Raw genomic sequence first — 23,466 nt, forward strand, 5'->3', positions numbered from 1 at the left:
AAGTCAGGGCCCGTTACCCACCCACGTCAAAGCAGCAAACGATCATCTAATGGTCCCCACCGACTCCCCCTCAAGCTTCCTGTTTTGGATATATTTTTTGAAATTTAGTGTGAGTTTTTGCCTTTAGGGCCAACTTCTTTTCAGATTCTTATCAATCTTTTACATCGAACGTGCTAATGCTTATGCTTTTCCCTATTTTCAATCAGATGGATCCTTCTTCCAATTTTTGAAAGAAGATTCTTTTTTGGCTAGAAGACCCTTGCACCTCGCCTTTTAACCACGACAGCAGTCATTCTGCCTTCCTCCCACCTTTCATAACGTGTGGAATGAATATTCCTTTGCCATTGCTGGCTGCTTCCAGAAGCAGAACGTCGGGGTCGACGGATGCTGCACGGTAACACAGGATATGGCGGCACACAAAGACCCAAGTGGGCCATCCACTCTGTCCAGCAAGTTTTTGTTTTTTGGAATTATTTTATTTTGAGGGTAATTGCTATTGAGCGCAGGTTACCCCAGTTATCATGTGTTTTCCTTTTATCCATCCCCATCCTTTAGCCACTGGGATCCTCTGTGTTCATCGCGTGCCTTTTTGAATTCCTTTCCTGTTTTTGTCCTCCCTACCTCTGCCTGACCCTACCCCCTTGGAGCTTCAGATTATGACCTCTTCCTTCTACAGCGTTCTTTCCATCTTAAAAAGAGTTGGTTCGTGTGCATCCTTTATACATGCCAGGTATTTAAAAGTCTGTAACCTATGCCCCAGCTCTCTTCTGTCTTCCAGGGTATACAGAGTTAGGGCCTTCAGTCTCCTCTCATAAATCTTCTGCGCAAGCCCCACAGCCGTTTGATCATCTTTTGATGCACCAGGTCCATCCTCTCTCTATACGTTTTGAGATGAGGCCTCCAGAACTGAACACTGTACTCCAACTGAGACCTCACCAGTGCCCTGGCCAGGGGCATTATCACCTTTTTCCTGCTGCTTGTGCCTCTCTCTACGCAGCCCAGCATCACAGTGAGTTAACCACTGCCTTTTCACATTGCTTTGCTGCCTTCAGCTCATCAGACACCATCACCCCCAAGGTCTCTCTCTCAATCCATGCACATCAAACCTTTGTTCTCCATCACCTACAGCACCCTAAATCATGATTCTGCACGTCTTGGCATTGAATCCCAAGCTACTATCAAGCAAGTGGAAAAGAGTTAACACACAAAAGTGAAAATTCATCAAGGCAAGGGTGGGTTAGATTGCAGTAATGATCGATTGGACTTATGATCTTGAGCTGATTCAGCCTAAGCGGTTTTTATCTTCTCAAATGATGTTATTCTTGCACAAGGATTTCAAACATTGCAAAAGGCAGTCCTCAATAAATCAAAGCAAGGTTTCATGCTTGTTGATGGTACAGAGTTGGAAGAGGCCCCGACCCATGCCGTGTTTCGCATTGGGAGGGAATAAAGGAGTCTTTTAAATAGCATTGGAACAAAATCTTCCGCACACGCATACCATAGATTGTAGACATACTGCAAGTTATTGGGACACTGCAAACTTTGCACCATCAACCAGCCTGTAATCTTGCTTTGATTTACTGAGGACTGCCTTTTGGAATTTTTGAAATCCTTCTGGAATAATAACATGATGTGAGAAGATAAATACCTCTTTGAACTTATGATATTGAGCTGATTCATCCTACAGATCCTTACCTGCATAACACACCCTTGCCTTGTTGAATCCCAGCTGCCAAACCTTCAGCCGCTCCTCGAGCTGGTGCAAAACACTTTTCATTCTCTCTGCTCCTTCAGGTGCATGCACTCTGCTGTAGATCTACGAGAAGATGAGCTTTTCCTTCTGCAATATCGCCTCCGAAGATAACGAACACATCTGGACCCAGAACTGAACCCTGAGGCACCCCACTCATCCCTCTTCCCTCAGAGCAGGTTCCATTTAGGACGATTCACTGTCATCTATCAGTCAACACATTTCTGATCCATTCCAGCGCCTTGGGAGCAATCTGCACGTGCTTCAGTTTCTAATTCAGCCTCCTATGTGGGATTGTATCAGAAGCTTTGCTGAAATCCAGATAAATCACATTAGGTGCTAATTTTCCAGTCACCCAGTCAAAAACGTCAGTCAGGTTTGTCTGACATCACATGAACTTCCTTTGTTAAACATTGCTGTCTCGAATCTTCTTTCCTCTACAAGCATCTCCGTTAGTTTGCAGGCTCCTCTCTGCTACCATTTTTGTTACGTGACACCACAACTGCTTTTCTTCAATCTTGTGGCACCTCTCCCGGGTCCAGGGATCTATTGCAAGTGTTTCCCAACCCTCTCCCAGAGGTGCATCTATCCAGTCAGGGTTTCAGGGTATGCATAATGAATATGCATGAGGCAGATTTGCATATATCACATGGATCTAGTTCATATTCATGGGGACAATCCTAAAACCCTGACGGAATAGGATTGTCTCCAGGAAAGGATTGAGCAGATCTTTCAGCGCATGTCTCTGAGCTCCCTCAGTACCCTGGGATGAACCTCATCCGACCCCTCGGCCTTGTCCACCTTGAGATTTCCTACCCCACTCCCATCCGTTCTCTTGCCAACAAGTGACGGTCCTCCTCCGGGCTCTTCTTTAGTGTTCAGTATTTCCTCCACCTTCTCTCCTGTCAGTCTTACAATCCCATGACGGGCCTTCCTCCCTTTCCTGATGAATGTCTGCCACTTCACCTTACCTCCTTGGCCATCCTCTCTTCCACCCTGATTCTTTCAGCTTCATCAGACGTCCTTCCCTGTGCTCCTCTTTTTCAGTTCCTTGGTGAACACTAATCTTTTGGTCCTTACTTTTATACCCACCATACTGGTTTCGTTTTCCTCTTACCTTCATTTACTTCTCTTACATAAAGATTTGTTGCCTTTCTTCTAGCTTCTTTTAATTTAGCCTTCACCTGTCTTCTCCCAGCCTTCCGGCTCCGCCTGACAGCACTCCCTCCTTTTAATGAAGTCTGTACTTCTGAAATCCAGGACTTTGATCTCTGATTGACTTCTCTCCGTCTTTTCTGCCATCCCGAACCAAACCGACTGATGATCACTGGTGCTCAAATGTGCAGCTGCACAGACATTAGAGATATTATCTCCACTCATGAGCACCCGGCCCAGGATCCCTTCTTCCCTCTTAGGTTCTAGCACACCGTGAAGGCCCTCCACAAACTCCCTACTCCTTACAGATTCTGCTGCAGAGATACGCCAAGCCACATCCGCTACATTAAAATCTCCTTCCACCTTTGCATGCCTTCAGCTAAACCTAGGGCCAGTTCTTCTGTCTGATTCAAAGGCTCAGAGACCACAGCAGTGTAAATGGAAGTGCCGCCATCTTTTTTTTTTTTTCCTCTTTTCGACTGTTCAGCTTTTCTTCATAATGGAGCTGTTCCATCCATTTTTTTGAGCTGAGGATGTCAACGTATTGTTCACAAGAACTCCAAGGTCCTTTCCCCCAGGGCGACTCCCATTACAGAACCCAGAATCATCTCCACGTGGTTGGGATTATTTTTCTCTATGTGCATCATTTTGTATTTGTCCACATTAAATTGTAGATGCCCGGTTTCATAAGGTCTCGCTGGACATTTGATCACTTCAGTCTGTACTCCCTTTTCCAAATTATTAATGAATAGGTTAACACTGGAATCAACTCAGATCCCTGCGAGGACATGGGGGTCAGTCCTAGCTTGGAGGGAAGAGTAGCCCCTAACACCATGTTGGGATATTGGTTCAGTTCTGACACAGAGGGAGGGTGGCCCCCAACATCATGCTGGGACATTAATTCAGTAGTGGTTGCAAGGAAGAATAACTTCTAACACCATCCTAGGACACTGGGTCAGTACTGCCTCAGAGAAAGGAACACCCCCCTCCGTGCTATGACTCTGGGTCAGTAGTGACTCAAAGGGAAAATGCTCCTAACATCAGGCTGGCATAAGAGAGTCAATACTGGCCGGGTCATTGGGTCAGTACTCGTTCTGAGGACAGAGTACTAGTACCAACATCATGCCGAGTCATTGGCTCAGGGGGGCACAATAAGTTATTATTATTAGACTGGTCAATACGGAGTCAGCGACAGTAGCACATAGTCCTGGTGCCCGCACACTGAGGCTATGGCTGAATTTCTTTGCTGCTCATGGATGGATGTGTCCGAGCCTCTGAGAGGCTGTGCTGCTCACTATTTTCGGGTCTAAGCGCATGTAGCTGTTCCTGGCTGTGCACTCATGCATGCCCATACACAGAGCAAGAGAACCGCCAGTGCATGCCTCTTTGTTCATCTACAGGGACAGTGCTGGGGTATCTGTGCATGCAGCTGCAACGGGGCAAAACTTTGTTAGGGGCCTCACATACTTCCTATTCTATAAAAGCAGCCATATAATAAATAAAAGACAGATAAACACCCAAATGGTCCATCCAGTCTGCCCAACAAGTTGTTTGGGTGGTAACTGCTGTTCCATGCAGATTACCCCAGGGCCTTCTCTTTAAAGTAGTAACTGCCGCTCTGTGCAGGTTACCCCCATGCCTTCTGTTAAGGGTAGTAACTGCCACTCCGTGCAGGTTACCCCATGCCTTCTGTTAAGGGTAGTAACTGCCACTCCGTGCAGGTTACCCCATGCCTTCTGTTAAGGGCAGTAACTGTCACTCCGTGCAGGTTACCCCATGCCTTCTGTTAAGGGTAGTAACTGCCACTCCGTGCAGGTTACCCCATGCCTTCTGTTAAGGGTAGTAACTGCCACTCCATGCAGGTTACCCCATGCCTTCTGTTAAGGGTAGTAACTGCCGCTCCGTGCAAGTTACCCCATGCCTTCTGTTAAGGGCAGTAACTGTCACTCCGTGCAGGTTACCCCATGCCTTCTGTTAAGGGCAGTAACTGTCACTCCGTGCAGGTTACCCCATGCCTTCTGTTAAGGGTAGTAACTGCCGCTCCGTGCAAGTTACCCCATGCCTTCTGTTAAGGGTAGTAACTGATGCTCCATGCATGTTACCCCCATGCCTTCTGTTAAGGGCAGTAACTGTCACTCCGTGCAGGTTACCCCATGCCTTCTGTTAAGGGTAGTAACTGCCGCTCCGTGCAAGTTACCCCATGCCTTCTGTTAAGGGTAGTAACTGATGCTCCGTGCAGGTTACCCCCATGCCTTCTGTAAGGGTAGAAACTGCCACTCCGTGCAGGTTACCCCCATGCCTTCTGTTAAGGGCAGTAACTGCTGCTCCGTGCAGGTTACCCCCATGCCTTCTGTTAAGGGTAGTAACTGCCGCTCTGTGCAGGTTACCCCATGCCTTCTGTTAAGGGTAGTAACTGCCGCTCTATGCAGGTTACCCCCATGCCTTCTGTTAAGGGTAGTAACTGCCGCTCCATGCAGGTTACCCCCCATGCCTTCTGTTAACGGCAGTAACTGCCGCTCCGTGCAGGTTACCCCATGAATTCTGTTAAGGGCAGTAACTGCCGCTCCGTGCAGGTTACCCCATGAATTCTGTTAAGGGTAGTAACATAGAAACATAGAAATGAAGGCAGAGGAAGACCAAACGGCCCATCCAGTCTGCCCAGCAAGCTATGCACTTTTTTTTTTTCCTCTTACTTGTTACGCTTGGCTCTTAGTAACCTTTTAGTTCTATTTCCCTTCCACCCCCACCATTAATGTAGAGAGCAGTGTTGGAACTGCATCTAATTGAATATGTAGCTTAGTTAGGGGTAGTAACCGCTTCAATAAGCAAGCTACACGCATGCTTTTGTTTACTCGACTGTGTAATTCAGTCCTTTTTGGTTGTTGTCTATATATAGATCCTCTTTTCTACATTGCCCCTGCCATTGAAGCAGAGAGCTATGCGTTGAAAGTGAAGTATCAGACTTTCTCCCCTGCCGTTGAAGCAGAGAGCTATGCTGGCTATGCGTTGAAAGTGAAGTAGCAGAATTTCTCCCCTGCTGTTGAAGCAGAGAGCTATGCTGGCTATGCCTTGAAAGTGAAGTATCAGACTTTCTCCCCTGCCGTTGAAGCAGAGAGCTATGCTGGCTATGCATTGAAAGTGAAGTAACAGCCTTTCTCCTCTGCCGTTGAAGCAGAGAGCTATGCTGGATATGCGTGAAGTATCAGACTTTCTCCCCTGCCATTGAAGCAGAGAGCTACGCTGGATATGCGTGAAGTAACAGACTTTCTCCCCTGCCGTTGAAGCAGAGAGCTATGCGTTGAAAGTGAAGTAATAGACTTTCTCCCCTGCCGTTGAAGCAGAGAGCTATGCTGGATATGCGTGAAGTATCAGACTTTCTCCCCTGCCGTTGAAGCAGAGAGCTATGCTGGATATGCGTTGAAAGTGAAGTATCAGACTTTCTCCCCTGCCGTTGAAGCAGAGAGCTATGCTAGATATGCATTGAAAGTAAAGTATCAGGGTTATTTGGTTTGGGGTAGTAACCGCCGTAACAAGCAAGCTACAACCCGTTTTTTGTGAATGCAAATCCTTTTTTTTTTTCCACATTTCCTCTTACCGTTGAAGCTTAGAGCAATGTTGGAGTCGCATTAACCGTGTGTATGTATATTGAATAAGGGTATTATCTCCAGGTAGTAGCCTTCATTCCCGCGAGCCACCCCATCTTCATTCATGTCCTCTAGACTTGATGGATCCACAGTGTTTAGCCCACGCCCCTTTGAAGTCCTTCACAGTTCTATCTTCATCACTTCCTCCGGAAGGGCATTCCAGGCATCCACCACCCTCTCCGTGAAGAAATACTTCCTGACATTGGTTCTGAGTCTTCCTCCCTGGAGCTTCAGCTCGTGACCCCTGGTTCTGCTGATTTTTTTCTGACAGAAAAGGTTTGTCGTTGTCTTTGGATCGCCGCTCCGTGCAGGTTACCCCCATGCCTTCTGTTAAGAGCAGTAACTGCCGCTCCATGCAGGTTACCCCATGCCTTCTGTTAAGAGCAGTAACTGCCGCTCCGTGCAGGTTACCCCATGCCTTCTGTTAAGGGCAGTAACTGCCGCTCCGTGCAGGTTACCCCCATGCCTTCTGTTAAGAGCAGTAACTGCCGCTCCGTGCAGGTTACCCCATGCCTTCTGTTAAGGGCAGTAACTGCCGCTCCGTGCAGGTTACCCCATGCCTTCTGTTAAGGGTAGTAACTGCTGCTCCGTGCAGGTTACCCCATGCCTTCTGTTAAGGGTAGTAACTGCTGCTCCGTGCAGGTTATCCCATGCCTTTGTTAAGGGCAGTAACTGCCGCTCCGTGCAGGTTACCCCATGCCTTTGTTAAGGGCAGTAACTGCCGCTCCGTGCAGGTTACCCCCATGCCTTCTGTTAAGGGTAGTAACTGCCGCTCTGTGCAGGTTACCCCATGCCTTCTGTTAAGGGCAGTAACTGCCGCTCCGTGCAGGTTACCCCATGCTTTCTGTTAAGGGCAGTAACTGCCGCTCCGTGCAGGTTACCCCATGCTTTCTGTTAAGGGTAGTAACTGCCGCTCCATGCAGGTTCCCCCCATGCCTTCTGTTAAGGGTAGTAACTGCCGCTCTGTGCAGGTTACCCCATGCCTTCTGTTAAGAGCAGTAACTGCCGCTCCGTGCAGGTTACCCCATGCCTTTGTTAAGGGCAGTAACTGCCGCTCCGTGCAGGTTACCCCATGCTTTCTGTTAAGGGCAGTAACTGCCGCTCCGTGCAGGTTACCCCATGCTTTCTGTTAAGGGCAGTAACTGCCGCTCCGTGCAGGTTACCCCATGCTTTCTGTTAAGGGCAGTAACTGCCGCTCCGTGCAGGTTACCCCCATGCCTTCTGTTAAGGGTAGTAACTGCCGCTCTGTGCAGGTTACCCCCATGCCTTCTGTTAAGGGTAGTAACTGCCGCTCTGTGCAGGTTACCCCATGCTTTCTGTTAAGGGTAGTAACTGCCGCTCCGTGCAGGTTACCCTCTTGCCTTCTGTTTCGGGTAGTGACTGCTGCTCTGTGCACCTGTTGAACTCTATTCATGCCTCACGTTGGGGTAGGGTACCAGCCTCTTGCCCCTCTTTCACTTCAGGTTGGGAGTGCCTGTCTCTTGTCCGTGTTCTTGCCCTGGTCGGGGGAGGGAAGAATAAGGGCTGGGGTATGTGTCTTCAGATTGGGGAATATGAATGTTGATGCTCTTATCTTGGGTTGAAGGTCGTCGTGATGCCGTGCCCTGATCTTGCTCTGAGTGGTGTGTGGCTGTGGGGATTGGGTGCAGATTGCTGTCTTGTCCTGCTCTCCTGCTGGGTGAGGGAGGGGCACGCTTGGCGATGGTTGGGTTGAAGGGGGTGTGTGTCAGGGTGGTCTCTCCTTGGGATGCAGTATATAACAGGCTCTCGGCCCCCTGTTTCTCCTTGCAGGTGTCGTCTTCAGCAGGACTGCCCTGACCATGCTCAGGTCTCTCTGCCTGCACATCCTGTCCTTGCTTTGGATTCTCATGGCCCAGCAGAACCGAGCCCAAGGTGAGATTTTGTGGGGACTTTCCAGCTGTTCAACTAATGGAGGAAGAGTCTTGGAGGAGGGGTGGAAGGCTGCTGGTGGGATGGAGGAAGGGCACTGCTGATGCGCGCCAGAGCCAGGAGCAGCGGCTACAATAGAAGATTCGGAGCGACCCTGCCAGGCTCCGGCGCGTGCTCTCATTTCTCACGTGGCCTCCGCGCACACTAGGGTGGGAGGGGGAACTCCGCTCCTCCAGAGCCACGGCCAGGCCAGGTTTGCAGGATAGCCACAACGACTAGGGAGGAGATAGAGGGGCCTACCATGGAGGCAGTGCATGCAAACCTCTCTCCTGCATTGTCATTGTGCAGATCCCGAAAACCAGGCCCGGCTGGGGCTCTCCAGGACTGGAGTTGTGTCTGATGAAGCTTTCCCTGCCCTCACTGCTGGCCCGCCCTTTCCCCAATTCCTTGCTGAATGGGTAGAATGGTGACTCTATACTGAAGCAGTATGGGCTTTATGTTACCCTTCCCACTGCCGGGTGTTTATATGTTGGCCCTGCATTTAGTGCACTAAGGCCCTGGAGCAGGCCCAGCCTTGGCTGCAGACTTTCCTGCCAGGGCTCCCCTCAGCTGGATGGGGTAGAGGCCCAATCAGACACTGCCAGGGCTGTGAGCTCCACCACTGCAGCACTCCCAGCCCCTGCGGACTTCAACAAGCCAAGGCCATGGGGGGCTGCGCCAGCTTCTTCTGCCATTCTGACTCTCTCTTCTTGTAATGTGCTGTTCAGAAACTTAGGCACAGTGCCGAGGGTAGAAAGACCTTTAACCAGGAGGGCTCCTTACAGAGCGGGAACAAGCCCGTCAGGGAGGGATAGGGCCTTAATAAGGAGCCAGAATAAAGCAAACCAAAAGAGCCCAGTCAGGGACTAGCAGGGTGGCAGGCCCAAGTCAGGACAGGCCCTTCAGGGAGCGGCAGATCACAACAGATCACCGATGCAGAGTCAGGACAGGCCCGTCAGGGAGCGGCAGATCACAACAGATCACCGATGCAGAGTCAGGACAGGCCCGTCAGGGAGCGGCAGATCACAACAGATCACCGATGCAGAGTCAGGACAGGCCCGTCAGGGAGCGGCAGATCACAACAGATCACCAATGCAGAGTCAGGACAGGCCCGTCAGGGAGGGGCAGATCACAACAGATCACCGATGCAGAGTCAGGACAGGCCCGTCAGGGAGCGGCAGATCACAACAGATCACCGATGCAGAGTCAGGACAGGCCCGTCAGGGAGCGGCAGATCACAACAGATCACCAATGCAGAGTCAGGACAGGCCCGTCAGGGAGCGGCAGATCACAACAGATCACCGATGCAGAGTCAGGACAGGCCCGTCAGGGAGCGGCAGATCACAACAGATCACCGATGCAGAGTCAGGACAGGCCCGTCAGGGAGCGGCAGATCACAACAGATCACCGATGCAGAGTCAGGACAGGCCCGTCAGGGAGCGGCAGATCACAACAGATCACCAATGCAGAGTCAGGACAGGCCCGTCAGGGAGGGGCAGATCACAACAGATCACCGATGCAGAGTCAGGACAGGCCCGTCAGGGAGCGGCAGATCACAACAGATCACCAATGCAGAGGCAGGACAGGCCCGCCAGGGAGCGGTAGATCACCAATGCAGAGTCAGGACAGGCCAGACAGGGAGCGGCAGATCACAACAGATCACCAATGCAGAGGCAGGACAGGCCCGTCAGGGAGCGGCAGATCACAGATGCAGAGTCAGGACAGGCCAGTCAGGGAGCGGCAGATCACAACAGATCACCGATGCAGAGTCAGGGCAGGCCCTGGGGAAGGGGAAGGGGAAGGGATGAGAGCCGCACGCGGGCGCCCGGGGAAGTAAGGGATGAGACGCCCGGGGAAGTAAGGGATGAGAGCTGCACGCAGGTGCCTGGGGAAGTAAGGGATGAGATGCCCAGGGAAGTAAGGGGTGAGACGCCCGGGGAAGTAAGGGATGAGAGCCGCACGCGGGTGCCTGGGGAAGTAAGGGATGAGACGCCCGGGGAAGTAAGGGATGAGAGCCGCACGCGGGCGCCTGGGGAAGTAAGGGATGAGAGCCGCACGCGGAAGTAAGGGATGAGACGCCCGGGGAAGTAAGGGATGAGAGCCGCACGCGGGCACCTGGGGAAGTAAGGGGTGAGACGCCTGGGGAAGTAAGGGATGAGATGCCCGGGGAAGTAAGGGGTGAGAGCCACACGCGGGCGCCTGGGGAAGTAAGGGATGAGACGCCCGGGGAAGTAAGGGATGAGACGCCCGGGGAAGTAAGGGATGAGACGCCCGGGGAAGTAAGGGATGAGAGCCGCACGCGGGCGCCTGGGGAAGTAAGGGGTGAGAGCCGCACGCGGGCGCCTGGGGAAGTAAGGGATGAGACGCCTGGGGAAGTAAGGGGTGAGAGCCGCACGCGGGCGCCTGGGGAAGTAAAGGGATGAGAGCCGCACGCGGGCGCCTGGGGAAGTAAGGGATGAGACGCCCGGGGAAGTAAGGGATGAGACGCCTGGGGAAGTAAGGGATGAGAGCCGCACGCGGGCGCCTGGGGAAGTAAAGGGATGAGAGCCGCACGCGGACGCCTGGGGAAGTAAAGGGATGGGAGCCGCACGCGGACGCCTGGGGAAGTAAAGGGATGAGACGCCTGGGGAAGTAAGGGGATGAGACGCCTGGGGAAGTAAGGGATGAGAGCCGCATGCGGACGCCTGGGGAAGTAAAGGGATGAGACGCCTGGGGAAGTAAGGGGATGAGACGCCTGGGGAAGTAAGGGGATGAGACGCCCGGGGAAGTAAGGGGTGAGAGCTTCACGCGGGCGCCTGGGGAAGTAAGGGATGAGACGCCTGGGGAAGTAAGGGGATGAGACGCCTGGGGAAGTAAGGGGATGAGATGCCCGGGGAAGTAAGGGGTGAGAGCCGCACGCGGACGCCTGGGGAAGTAAGGGATGAGACGCCCGGGGAAGTAAGGGGTGAGACGCCTGGGGAAGTAAGGGATGAGAGCCGCACGCAGACGCCTGGGGAAGTAAGGGATGAGGGCTTTCCTCTTCTTCTGTCAGTAAGTAGACCCCGGTGGAACCACATCTGTCGTCTGCTGTCTCAACCTTTACCCCAGGGTGTGGGATTTGCTAGGAGGCCAGGAACACAGCTGGGAGCCGAGGGCTGTACATAGGAGCAGCTGTCGTCCACGGAGGGGGCAAGTCAGCCCTGTCCAGTGTGCGTGAAACCTGTTTGACCCTGGCTACCTAGAGCACTGTAACCCAGGAGGGGTAAGAAGCAAGCACCTAACAGCAGCTCCGAAAGAGGACCGGGGCACAAATCCTGCAATCTACTACCCCCGCATGGAAAAACCCTGGAACGTAAGGGGACCCTGCTCCTATCCTTCCATGCAGAGGAGGTGCAGAGGGAGGAACAGGCCAGGAGTTACAGAATCACCCTCTCTAGTCAGGACAGTGATCATGCATGGACCTGCCTTTCCCCCGTGGGTTTTGCACCAGTTCTCATAGGGAAAGTCGGCGCAGACTTTGCCTTTCAGAGGTGCCTCAGGATGAAGGAGCTGACGAGTTTTCCACTTCCAGGGAAAACAGCGTTTGAAAATGCAAACACTTCCTCAAGCTAAGCCCCCCCGAGGATGCCTCTACAGCAGAGCTTTCCAAAGTGTGTGTCGCGACACTTTACTGTGTCGCCTGAGGTGTGCCGGTGTGTCGCGCAAGCCCGGTGCACGTGACACACCGGCAAGTGCAGGGACCGGGAACCCATGGCTCCGAGCCAGATATGCTGCATCTGGCTCGCAGACAAGTATCGCCACACTTTCCCGCTGACCCAGCTGCTCCCCGGTCCTCCTCCACCCGGGCGGAACGCGGCAGGACAGCTGGAGTCAGCGGCACCGGCGTGCTCTCTTCTTCCCGCCCCCCCCCCCCCCCCCCCCCCGGAAGAGGAAGTGGAGAGTATCGGGTGAGTGTGCGGCAAGAAGAGGCCACGCTAGTGCGCTCGGCATCGGCCTGAAGAAAAGAAGACTGCAGCGCGGCTCGGAGGAAAATGTTCAACCGCGGCCGATGGGACTCCGCCTCCGCGAGGGCTGAAAATGAAGAGGTTAGCGTCGGGAGGAGGCTGCTGCTGCCACGAGTTCCCGGGGTGGGGGAGAGAGAGTCTCTCCCCCACCCCGGGAACTCGCGGCAGCAGCAGCAGCCTCGTCTCTCCCCCACCCCGGGAACTCGCGGCAGCAGCAGCCTCCTCCCAACGCTAACCTCTTCATTTTCAGCCCTCGCGGAGGCGGAGTCCCATCGGCCGCGGTTGAACCTCTTCATTTTCCTCCGAGCCGCGCTGCAGTCTTCTTTTCTTCGGGCCGATGCCGAGCGCACTAGCGTGGCCTCTTCTTGCCGCGCACTCACCCGATACTCTCCACTTCCTCTTCCGGGCCGCGGGGCCCTGTGTGTGTGTATGAGAGAGTGAGAGATTGCATGTATGTGAATGATTGAGAGCCTGTACATGTGAAAGAGAGTATGTCTGTGACTGAGAGCCTGCCTGTGAGAGAGAGAGAGAGAGAGAGAGCATGAATGTAAGTTTACCATTGGGAACCTGTATGTGTAAGTTTGTGTGAAAGAGTATGTGTGTATGATTGAGATCCTTTGTGTGTGAGAGAGATCATGTGTATGTATGATTAAGAGCCTGTGTGTATAAGTAAGAGAGAGATCATGTGTGTGTCTGTGTCTGATTGAGAGCTGGTTTAGGTGATGGAGCATGTGAGTATGTGATTGAGAGCCTGTGTTTAAATGAGAGAGAGAGACCATGTGTGTCTGTGTGTGATTGAGAGCTGATTTAGGTGAGGGAGCATGTGAGTATGTGAGAGCCTGTGTGTAAATGAGAAAAAGAGAGGACATGTTTATAAGCATGTGAATGAGAGTCTGTGTGTGAGAGAAAAAGACAGCATGTATTTATGTGATTGAAAGCCTGTGTGTCTGTAAGTGTGAAAAGATAGACAGCATGTGTGTAAATGTGTAATTAAGAGCCTATATAAGTGAGAGAGAAAAAGCATGTGTATATGTGAGTGACTGAGAGCATGTGTGTATAGGTGTGTCATTGAGAGCCAGTGTGAGAGACAGCGCTGGTATGTGACTGAGAGAGGAGAAAGTTCCAAGCAAACCACCCCACCTCCTGCTAATTCAGAACAATCTCAGGACACCTGGATATCAAACGTTCCCAGGTATGCAGAGCAAAAAAATGTTTGTATCCTTATTATTTTTCATTACTGGGTCTTTGTGTCTGCTATTTTGAAATATTTTGTTGGTATCTGGAAATGTTTTATATGTGTTTTTAATTATTGGATATTCCACTCATCAGCTGTTTCGAAATATGTTCTTTTTGTTAGTACAGTTTTACTGCTGATGATTTTATATTTCTTGATTTGTTTTATAAGGATGGGTGATGTTTCTTTTTTCCTTTGTTACACTGCATACAACCTCTGGTTTGCTAGTAGACTGAATTACTGTGTCCCGAAATTATGTTTGTCTAAAAAGTGTGTCACCAACATGAAAAGTTTGGAAAGCTCTGCTCTACAGGCTGGGAAGTTTCCAGCCAGGCCGGTTCCCTGCTTAAATCCACATTTCCCCCAGAGAATGTACCAGAAATAATTGCACTGCCTCTGTGCCACCCTCTGCTCCCTCGGACACTGGGGCAGGCAGCTCCGGCGCGGGAGTAGCACAACCGGGACAGCCCCGGTGACGAGGCAGGAGGGAGACCCGCATGCACGGCCTCCATGAATGCACGAATCACTGCGGAGTTTATCCTGTCCCCTTCCCTTCCCACTGGCCTTGCCCTGCCGGTTATCATGCCCGTGTTTTGTCTGGCAACCTCATCTTTTTCTCTGGCCTGAGGAAGGGAGCGTTGACTCCTTAAGTGAGACAACAAGAAATGGATTTCCTTAGTCCGATATAAAACCATCACTTGATGTTGTTTGTTCACCTTTATTTCCCTGCACTGTGCTGGCAGACCCGTTACTCTTACCTCATGTAATCGTGTCTCCCTGATCCTTTGTTGCAGCACCCGCTGTGACCTTTATTTCCCTGCACTGTGCTGGCAGACCCGTTACTCTTACCTCATGTAATCGTGTCTCCCTGATCCTTTGTTGCAGCACCCGCTGTGACCTTTATTTCCCTGCACTGTGCTGGCAGACCCGTTACTCTTACCTCATGTAATCGTGTCTCCCTGATCCTTTGTTGCAGCACCCTCTGTGACCTTTATTTCCCTGCACTGTGCTGGCAGACCCGTTACTCTTACCTCATGTAATTGTGTCTCCCTGATCCTTTGTTGCAGCACCCGCTGTGACCTTTATTTCCCTGCACTGTGCTGGCAGACCCTTTACACTTACCTCATGTAATTGTGTCTCCCTGATCCTTGCTTGCAGCACCCACTGTGACCTTTATTTCCCTGCACTGTGCTGGCAGACCCGTTACTCTTACCTCATGTAATTGTGTCTCCCTGATCCTTGCTTGCAGCACCCACTGTGACCTTTATTTCCCTGCACTGTGCTGGCAGACCCGTTACTCTTACCTCATGTAATTGTGTCTCCCTGATCCTTTGTTGCAGCACCCGCTGTGACCTTTATTTCCATGCACTGTGCTGGCAGACCCGTTACTCTTACCTCATGTAATTGTGTCTCCCTGATCCTTGCTTGCAGCACCCACTGTGACCTTTATTTCCCTGCACTGTGCTGGCAGACCCGTTACTCTTACCTCATGTAATCGTGTCTCCCTGATCCTTGCTTGCAGCACCCACTGTGACCTTTATTTCCAGGCCCTGTGCTGGCAGACCCGTTACTCTTACCTCATGTAATCGTGTCTCCCTGATCCTTGCTTGCAGCACCCACTGTGACCTTTATTTCCCTGCTCTGTGCCGGCAGACCCGTTACTCTTACCTCATGTAATTGTGTCTCCCTGATCCTTGCTTGCAGCACCCACTGTGACCTTTATTTCCCTGCTCTGTGCCGGCAGACCCGTTACTCTTACCTCATGTAATTGTCTCTCCATGATCCTTGCTTGCAGCACCCACTGTGACCTTTTGTTTCCCTGCACTGTGCTGGCAGACCCATTACTCTTACCTCATGTAATTGTGTCTCCCTGATCCTTGCTTGCAGCACCCACTGTGACCTTTATTTCCCTGCTCTGTGCCGGCAGACCCGTTACTCTTACCTCATGTAATTGTCTCTCCCTGATCCTTGCTTGCAGCACCCACTGTGACCTTTTGTTTCCCTGCACTGTGCTGGCAGACCCATTACTCTTACCTCCTGTAATTGTCTCTCCCTGATCCTTGCTTGCAGCACCCACTGTGACCTTTATTTCCATGCACTGTGCTGGCAGACCCGTTACTCTTACCTTATGTAATTGTCTCTCCCTGATCCTTGCTTGCAGCACCCACTGTGACCTTTATTTCCATGCACTGTGCTGGCAGACCCGTTACTCTTACCTTATGTAATTGTGTCTCCCTGATCCTTGCTTGCAGCACCCACTGTGACCTTTATTTCCCTGCTCTGTGCTGGCAGATCCATTACTCTTACCTCATGTAATTGTCTCTCCCTGATCCTTGCTTGCAGCACCCACTGTGACCTTTATTTCCATGCACTGTGCTGGCAGACCCGTCACTCTTACCTCATGTAATTGTGTCTCCCTGATCCTTGCTTGCAGCACCCACTGTGACCTTTATTTCCCTGCACTGTGCTGGCAGACCCGTCACTCTTACCTCATGTAATTGTGTCTCCCTGATCCTTGCTTGCAGCACCCACTGTGACCTTTATTTCCATGCACTGTGCTGGCAGACCCGTTACTCTTACCTCATGTAATTGTGTCTCCCTGATCCTTGCTTGCAGCACCCACTGTGACCTTTATTTCCATGCACTGTGCTGGCAGACCCGTTACTCTTACCTCATGTAATTGTCTCTCCCTGATCCTTGCTTGCAGCACCCACTATGACCTTTATTTCCCTGCACTGTGCTGGCAGACCCGTTACTCTTACCTTATGTAATTGTGTCTCCCTGATCCTTGCTTGCAGCTGACGAGTGCAGCACCCACTGTGACCTTGCCCATGGATCCTGCGATGAGCACGGGAAGTGCAGGTATGTGCACAATTAACAGCGCACAGACTGTACAGCAGGCAGCAGCTAGAACAGGCAGCCCCACCAGAAGAAAGGGTGCAGGCGCACTGTTTGTCATCACTATCAGCTTCCAGGAATTCAGCAGGGAGCTGTAAGAGGAACAGGACATGTGTTTATAGGAGATAAAATGAGAAGAGAGGAGAGAAGGAAGAAGGCCCCAGTGCTGGAGTTCAGACCACGTTTTTTCTAGCAGTTTCACCCACGCTGCCACCACTCTCCTACCTCTTACCTTTGCTGCAGTGCCTGGAAGTGCTTCCTCTCAGTACCCTGCTGGCCAGACGAGTCCATACCCCGGCTCGGCTGAGGGGGAATGGGTGGTTACTGGGGGCTGATGCCAGTAAGACGGGGGGAGCTGGAGGTCCACGGATTGCGTGGCTCCCACGTGACTTCAGTCTCTTTCCCTGCAGGTGTGACCCGGGCTGGGACGGGCAGTACTGTGGGAAGTGCGTCCGCATGCCTGGATGTGTGCACGGCTCCTGCCATCAGCCCTGGCAGTGCATGTGCGACCACGGCTGGGCTGGCAAGTTCTGCGACAAAGGTAGGAGGGACCGGGGGGAGGGGAGGGGAGGGGGGGGGGGGCATCCTCACTGCAGCGGCCGTGGTGGGTGTGAGGGGGGGGCACATCCTCACAGTGGGGCCCTGGTGGGTGTGAGGGGGGGGCACATCCTCACAGTGGGGCCCTGGTGGGTGTGAGGGGGGGGCATCCTCACTGCAGCGGCCCTGGTGGGTGTGAGGGGGGGGCACATCCTCACTGCAGCGGCCCTGGTGGGTGTGAGGGGGGGGCACATCCTCACAGTGGGGCCCTGGGGGGTGTGAGGGGGGGGGGGCATCCTCACTGCAGCGGCCCTGGTGGGTGTGAGGGGGGGGCCCTGGTATAGAGTCAGTGTTGGGCTCACATTAAGAGCAGGGAGTGAGCGGGCGCTGCTGTTCCAGTGCAAGACCCCTCCCCGCTCAGGAGATTCCTTACACATTGGCAGAGTTGCTCAGGGGAAATGGGGGGGGGGGGGGGGGGGGGGGGGGGGGGCAGGGGGGGCTGCTTGTACTTGCTGGGCAATGCAGGACTCTGCACTCTCCTGTCCTGGCTCCTGCTCACTCTTCCTTCTCCAACGCTCTCCTCCCTGCTCCCAACGCAGCTACCCCTGATCTCAGGAGGGAGGCACCGCCCCCCCCATGCACTCCCCCCCCCTCCCAGATCTCAGGAGGGAGGCACCGCCCCCCATGCACTCCCCCCCCTCCCAGATCTCAGGAGGGAGGCACCGCCCCCCCATGCACTCCCCCCCCCCCCCAGATCTCAGGAGGGAGGCACCGCCCCCCCATGCACTCCCCCCCCCCTCCCAGATCTCAGGAGGGAGGCACCGCCCCCCCATGCACTCCCCCCCCCTCCCAGATCTCAGGAGGGAGGCACCGCCCCCCCATGCACTCCCCCCCCTCCCAGATCTCAGGAGGGAGGCACCGCCCCCCCATGCACCCCCCCCCCTCCCAGATCTCAGGAGGGAGGCACCGCCCCCCCATGCACTCCCCCCCCTCCCAGATCTCAGGAGGGAGGCACCGCCCCCCCATGCCCTCCCCCCCCTCCCAGATCTCAGGAGGGAGGCACCGCCCCCCCATGCACTCCCCCCCCTCCCAGATCTCAGGAGGGAGGCACCGCCCCCCCCCATGCACTCCCCCCCCTCCCAGATCTCAGGAGGGAGGCACCGCCCCCCCCCATGCACTCCCCCCCCCCCCAGATCTCAGGAGGGAGGCACCGCCCCCCCATGCACTCCCCCCCTCCCAGATCTCAGGAGGGAGGCACCGCCCCCCCATGCACTCCCCCCCCTCCCAGATCTCAGGAGGGAGGCACCGCCCCCCCCATGCACTCCCCCCCCCTCCCAGATCTCAGGAGGGAGGCACCGCCCCCCCATGCACTCCCCCCCCACCCAGATCTCAGGAGGGAGGCACCGCCCCCCCCCCATGCACTCCCCCCCCTCCCAGATCTCAGGAGGGAGGCACCGCCCCCCCATGCACTCCCCCCCCTCCCAGATCTCAGGAGGGAGGCACCACCGCCCATGCATTACCCCCCAAGGTCTCAGGACAGATCCTTCTGCTGCGGGGAATGTGCAGAGAGGACAGAGATTCAATTCTGAAACCCGGCTTTTGCGCCCCCGGCAGGCCAGGAGTGGTGATGATGCAGCCCCTGAATGAGGGCAGGCCAGCAATTGGAAAACAGCACCACCTGGTGGCCAGACTCAGGCGCTGGAAGGAGGTGCAGTCTATGTGATAGGAAAACACACCAGGCAGGTTTGGAGGGTAGTGCAGGTCACTGCTCTTAGCTGAAGACTGGGGAGAGGGGGTTATGTCCTAGGAAAATACCTCAGGCAGCTTCTGCAGTGAACAGGGGGGCTGTGGGCTCTGGCTGAGGACTGGGCTAGGAGCCAGTAGAGGCCATTTGCATTGAGATAGAAGCCCACAGGATGAAGAGGAAGCTTCTGTGTCAACAACCCTCCAACCCTTGCCCTGTGTAGTTACCCTCTCCCGGGGGTGGATTCTGTTAGCAGTTCCCTGGGGCAGTCCCCGTGGGGGGAGCCCATCATCTCACGAGTTCTGCGTCCACATCCGGCAGGTTAGACTAGCAGGCCCGCTCTCCCCCCACCCGTGCCCAGCTCCTCCCTCGGATCGCGCCCCTGTACACGCTGCGCCCTCTCCCCTTCCCCATAACTCTGAGATGATCTTGTTCAGACATTGCTAGTCCTTTTTTTTTTTTTAGCTTGACATTGCCCTAATCGTACCCCACATTGCCCCAGGGCTGTGGGATAGCCACGCGCTCCAGCCGTGCCTCTGCCACCCCAGGCAGTACACGAGCAGGTGTGCCCCTTCCTAGCCTTCCAGCGGGTGCTGAGTGACTCTTCTCCTCCTCTGCCCTCAGACATTCACATTTGCGAGCACAGGAACCCCTGCCAGAATGCAGCCCCGTGCGTGGACGACCGGGAGGGCGAGTACACCTGCCTGTGTCCGGAGGGCTTCTACGGCAGGGACTGCGAGCTGAAGGCAGGAGTGTGCCAGACCGCAGGGTAAGACGACAGCAGGAACTGAAGGAGACTCTGCTCCTGCTCCTCACTTGCACACAGATCAAGCTTCACCACCATCTGCCTGCTTACGTTCGGACTCAGTCAGCAGATGGTGGAACTTGAAAACCGCACTGGGTGAGGGATCTGGGAGAGGTTGCAGCCAGCTAAGGTGGAGGCATTCCTGGGGCAGTGCTGGGGAGAGTTAAGTTAGCAGAATAAGTTTATCCAGCTAACTCCACAAGTCAGAGAACATTTAGCAGGCTAACTCTCGTCCTGCCATAGAACTGGACAAATGTCTCTGGCTAATTATAAGAGATCCGAGTATATTCTGCAGCATAAGTGCAATACTGAATATCCCACAAACAATATATTTATCCAACGATATCTGGGTATATTCTACAGTGTAGCTGCAACGCTGAATATCCCACAAAGGATACATTTATCCAACTTACTAAGAGATCCGAGTATATTCTGCAGTGTAACTGCAATACTGAATATCCCACAAACAATACATTTATCCAACTGACTAAGATATCTGAGTATATTCTGCAGTGTAGCTGCAACGCTGAATATCCCACAAAGGATACATTTATCCAACTGACTAAGATATCTGGGTATATTCTACAGTGTAGCTGCAACGCTGAATATCCCACAAACAATACATTTATCCAACTGACTAAGAGATCTGAGTATATTCTGCAGTGTAGCTGCAACGCTGAATATCACACAGAGGATACATTTATCCAACTGACTAAGAGATCTGAGTATATTCTGCAGTGTAGCTACAATGCTGAATATCCCACAAACAATACATTTATCCAACTGACTAAGATATCTGAGTATATTCTGCAGTGTAGCTGCAACGCTGAATATCACACAGAGGATACATTTATCCAACTGACTAAGAGATCCGAGTATATTCTGCAGTGTAGCTGCAACGCTGAATATCACACAGAGGATACATTTATCCAACTGACTAAGAGATCTGAGTATATTCTGCAGTGTAGCTGCAACGCTGAATATCACACAGAGGATACATTTATCCAACTGACTAAGAGATCTGAGTATATTCTGCAGTGTAGCTACAATGCTGAATATCCCACAAAGGATACATTTATCCAACTGACTAAGAGATCAGAGTATATTCTGCAGTGTAGCTACAATGCTGAATATCCCACAAAGGATACATTTATCCAACTGACTAAGAGATCTGAGTATATTCTGCAGTGTAGCTGCAACGCTGAATATCACACAGAGGATACATTTATCCAACTGACTAAGAGATCTGAGTATATTCTGCAGTGTAGCTGCAACGCTGAATATCACACAGAGGATACATTTATCCAACTGACTAAGAGATCTGAGTATATTCTGCAGTGTAGCTACAATGCTGAATATCCCACAAAGGATACATTTATCCAACTGACTAAGAGATCTGAGTATATTCTGCAGTGTAGCTACAATGCTGAATATCCCACAAAGGATACATTTATCCAACTGACTAAGAGATCAGAGTATATTCTGCAGTGTAGCTACAATGCTGAATATCCCACAAAGGATACATTTATCCAACTGACTAAGAGATCAGAGTATATTCTGCAGTGTAGCTGCAACGCTGAATATCACACAGAGGATACATTTATCCAACTGACTAAGAGATCTGAGTATATTCTGCAGTGTAGCTGCAACGCTGAATATCACACAGAGGATACATTTATCCAACTGACTAAGAGATCTGAGTATATTCTGCAGTGTAGCTGCAATGCTGAATATCCCACAAAGGATACATTTATCCAACTGACTAAGAGATCTGAGTATATTCTGCAGTGTAGCTACAATGCTGAATATCCCACAAAGGATATATTTATCCAACTGACTAAGAGATCAGAGTATATTCTGCAGTGTAGCTACAATGCTGAATATCCCACAAAGGATACATTTATCCAACTGACTAAGAGATCAGAGTATATTCTGCAGTGTAGCTACAATGCTGAATATCCCACAAAGGATACATTTATCCAACTGACTAAGAGATCCGAGTATATTCTGCAGTGTAGCTACAATGCTGAATATCACACAGAGGATACATTTATCCAACTGACTAAGAGATCAGAGTATATTCTGCAGTGTAGCTACAATGCTGAATATCCCACAAAGGATACATTTATCCAACTGACTAAGAGATCAGAGTATATTCTGCAGTGTAGCTACAATGCTGAATATCCCACAAAGGATACATTTATCCAACTGACTAAGAGATCCGAGTATATTCTGCAGTGTAGCTACAATGCTGAATATCACACAGAGGATACATTTATCCAACTGACTAAGAGATCCGAGTATATTCTGCAGTGTAGCTACAATGCTGAATATCACACAGAGGATACATTTATCCAACTGACTAAGAGATCAGAGTATATTCTGCAGTGTAGCTACAATGCTGAATATCCCACAAAGGATACATTTATCCAACTGACTAAGAGATCCGAGTATATTCTGCAGTGTAGCTACAATGCTGAATATCACACAGAGGATACATTTATCCAACTGACTAAGAGATCAGAGTATATTCTGCAGTGTAGCTACAATGCTGAATATCCCACAAAGGATACATTTATCCAACTGACTAAGAGATCCGAGTATATTCTGCAGTGTAGCTACAATGCTGAATATCACACAGAGGATACATTTATCCAACTGACTAAGAGATCAGAGTATATTCTGCAGTGTAGCTACAATGCTGAATATCACACAAAGGATACATTTATCCAACTGACTAAGAGATCTGAGTATATTCTGCAGTGTAGCTACAATGCTGAATATCCCACAAAGGATACATTTATCCAACTGACTAAGAGATCCGAGTATATTCTGCAGTGTAGCTACAATGCTGAATATCACACAGAGGATACATTTATCCAACTAACTTTAAGGTATCCAGGTAAATTCTGCAGTGTAGCTACAACCCTGAATATTCCACAAATGGAGGAATTACTTACCTGATAATTTCGTTTTCCTTAGTGTAGCCAGATGGACTCAGGACAAATGGGTTATGCTCCCCTGCCAGCAGATGGAGACTGAGTCAGATTTCAAAGCTGACGTCATCCTAGATTCCCTCTGCAGTGACTTCAGCCCTTCAGTCTTCTCTTCAAAAGCCACTGTGGACCTACTATTGAAAAAACTCGATTAAAAACGGATAATTGTAGCTGTTCTCAACCAACCAAACACTGAACCACAGTATGATTATAGATGCCCTGCTCTAGGGACTGGACGACAGCTTACCTGTAGTCTCTTGGAAACAATATCCATTCCACAGGCAAATCCCTGGCACCGTTCTTGGGCAGCCGTGAGAGGAATGCAGAGTCCATCTGTCTACACTAAGGAAAACAAAATTATCAGGTAAGTAATTTCTCCATTCCCTAGCGTGTAGCCAGATGGACTCAGGACCCATGGGATGTACAAAAGATACTCCCGATCGGGGCTGGAGGCTGCCCGCGGTCCGGTTAACACCGCCCTTGCAAAAGACTGAATCCTCTTGGGCTGTACATCCAGGTGATAGAACCTGGAGAAGGTGTGCACAGAGGACCAGGTTGCCACTCGGCAGATAGCGATGAGACAGCAGTCTAGCTTCCGCCCATGAGACCGCCTGAGCCCTAGTGGAATAAGCTTTAAACTGAGAAGGTAATGGCTTTCCTGCCTCCACATAGGCTCCTGTGACCACCTCCTTAATCCAGCGAGCTATGGTAGCTGTGAAGCTGGTTCGCCCCGCTTTCTTCCACCGTGAAGGACAAACAGGCAGTCGGTTTATTTGGACCGGTTCTGAAAC

The 23,466-nt window shown here is 51.8% G+C and overlaps 1 protein-coding gene across 2 annotated transcripts in view; it reads left to right on the forward strand.

The window, feature by feature from the left end:
• The window catches only part of DLK2 (delta like non-canonical Notch ligand 2), a 47,885-nt gene that overhangs the window by 15,844 nt on the left and 8,575 nt on the right, over window positions 1-23,466 (forward strand). For both annotated transcript variants that reach the window (XM_029592853.1, XM_029592854.1), the window contains 4 exons: window positions 8,341-8,442; window positions 16,494-16,557; window positions 17,004-17,134; window positions 19,499-19,643. In XM_029592853.1, coding sequence (XP_029448713.1) covers window positions 8,341-8,442; window positions 16,494-16,557; window positions 17,004-17,134; window positions 19,499-19,643 — 442 coding nt within the window. The remainder of the gene's footprint in view (window positions 1-8,340; window positions 8,443-16,493; window positions 16,558-17,003; window positions 17,135-19,498; window positions 19,644-23,466) is intronic.

The sequence above is a fragment of the Rhinatrema bivittatum genome, chromosome 3 (genome assembly GCF_901001135.1).
Source record: "Rhinatrema bivittatum chromosome 3, aRhiBiv1.1, whole genome shotgun sequence".
In the NCBI taxonomy this organism is placed as follows: domain Eukaryota; kingdom Metazoa; phylum Chordata; class Amphibia; order Gymnophiona; family Rhinatrematidae; genus Rhinatrema; species Rhinatrema bivittatum.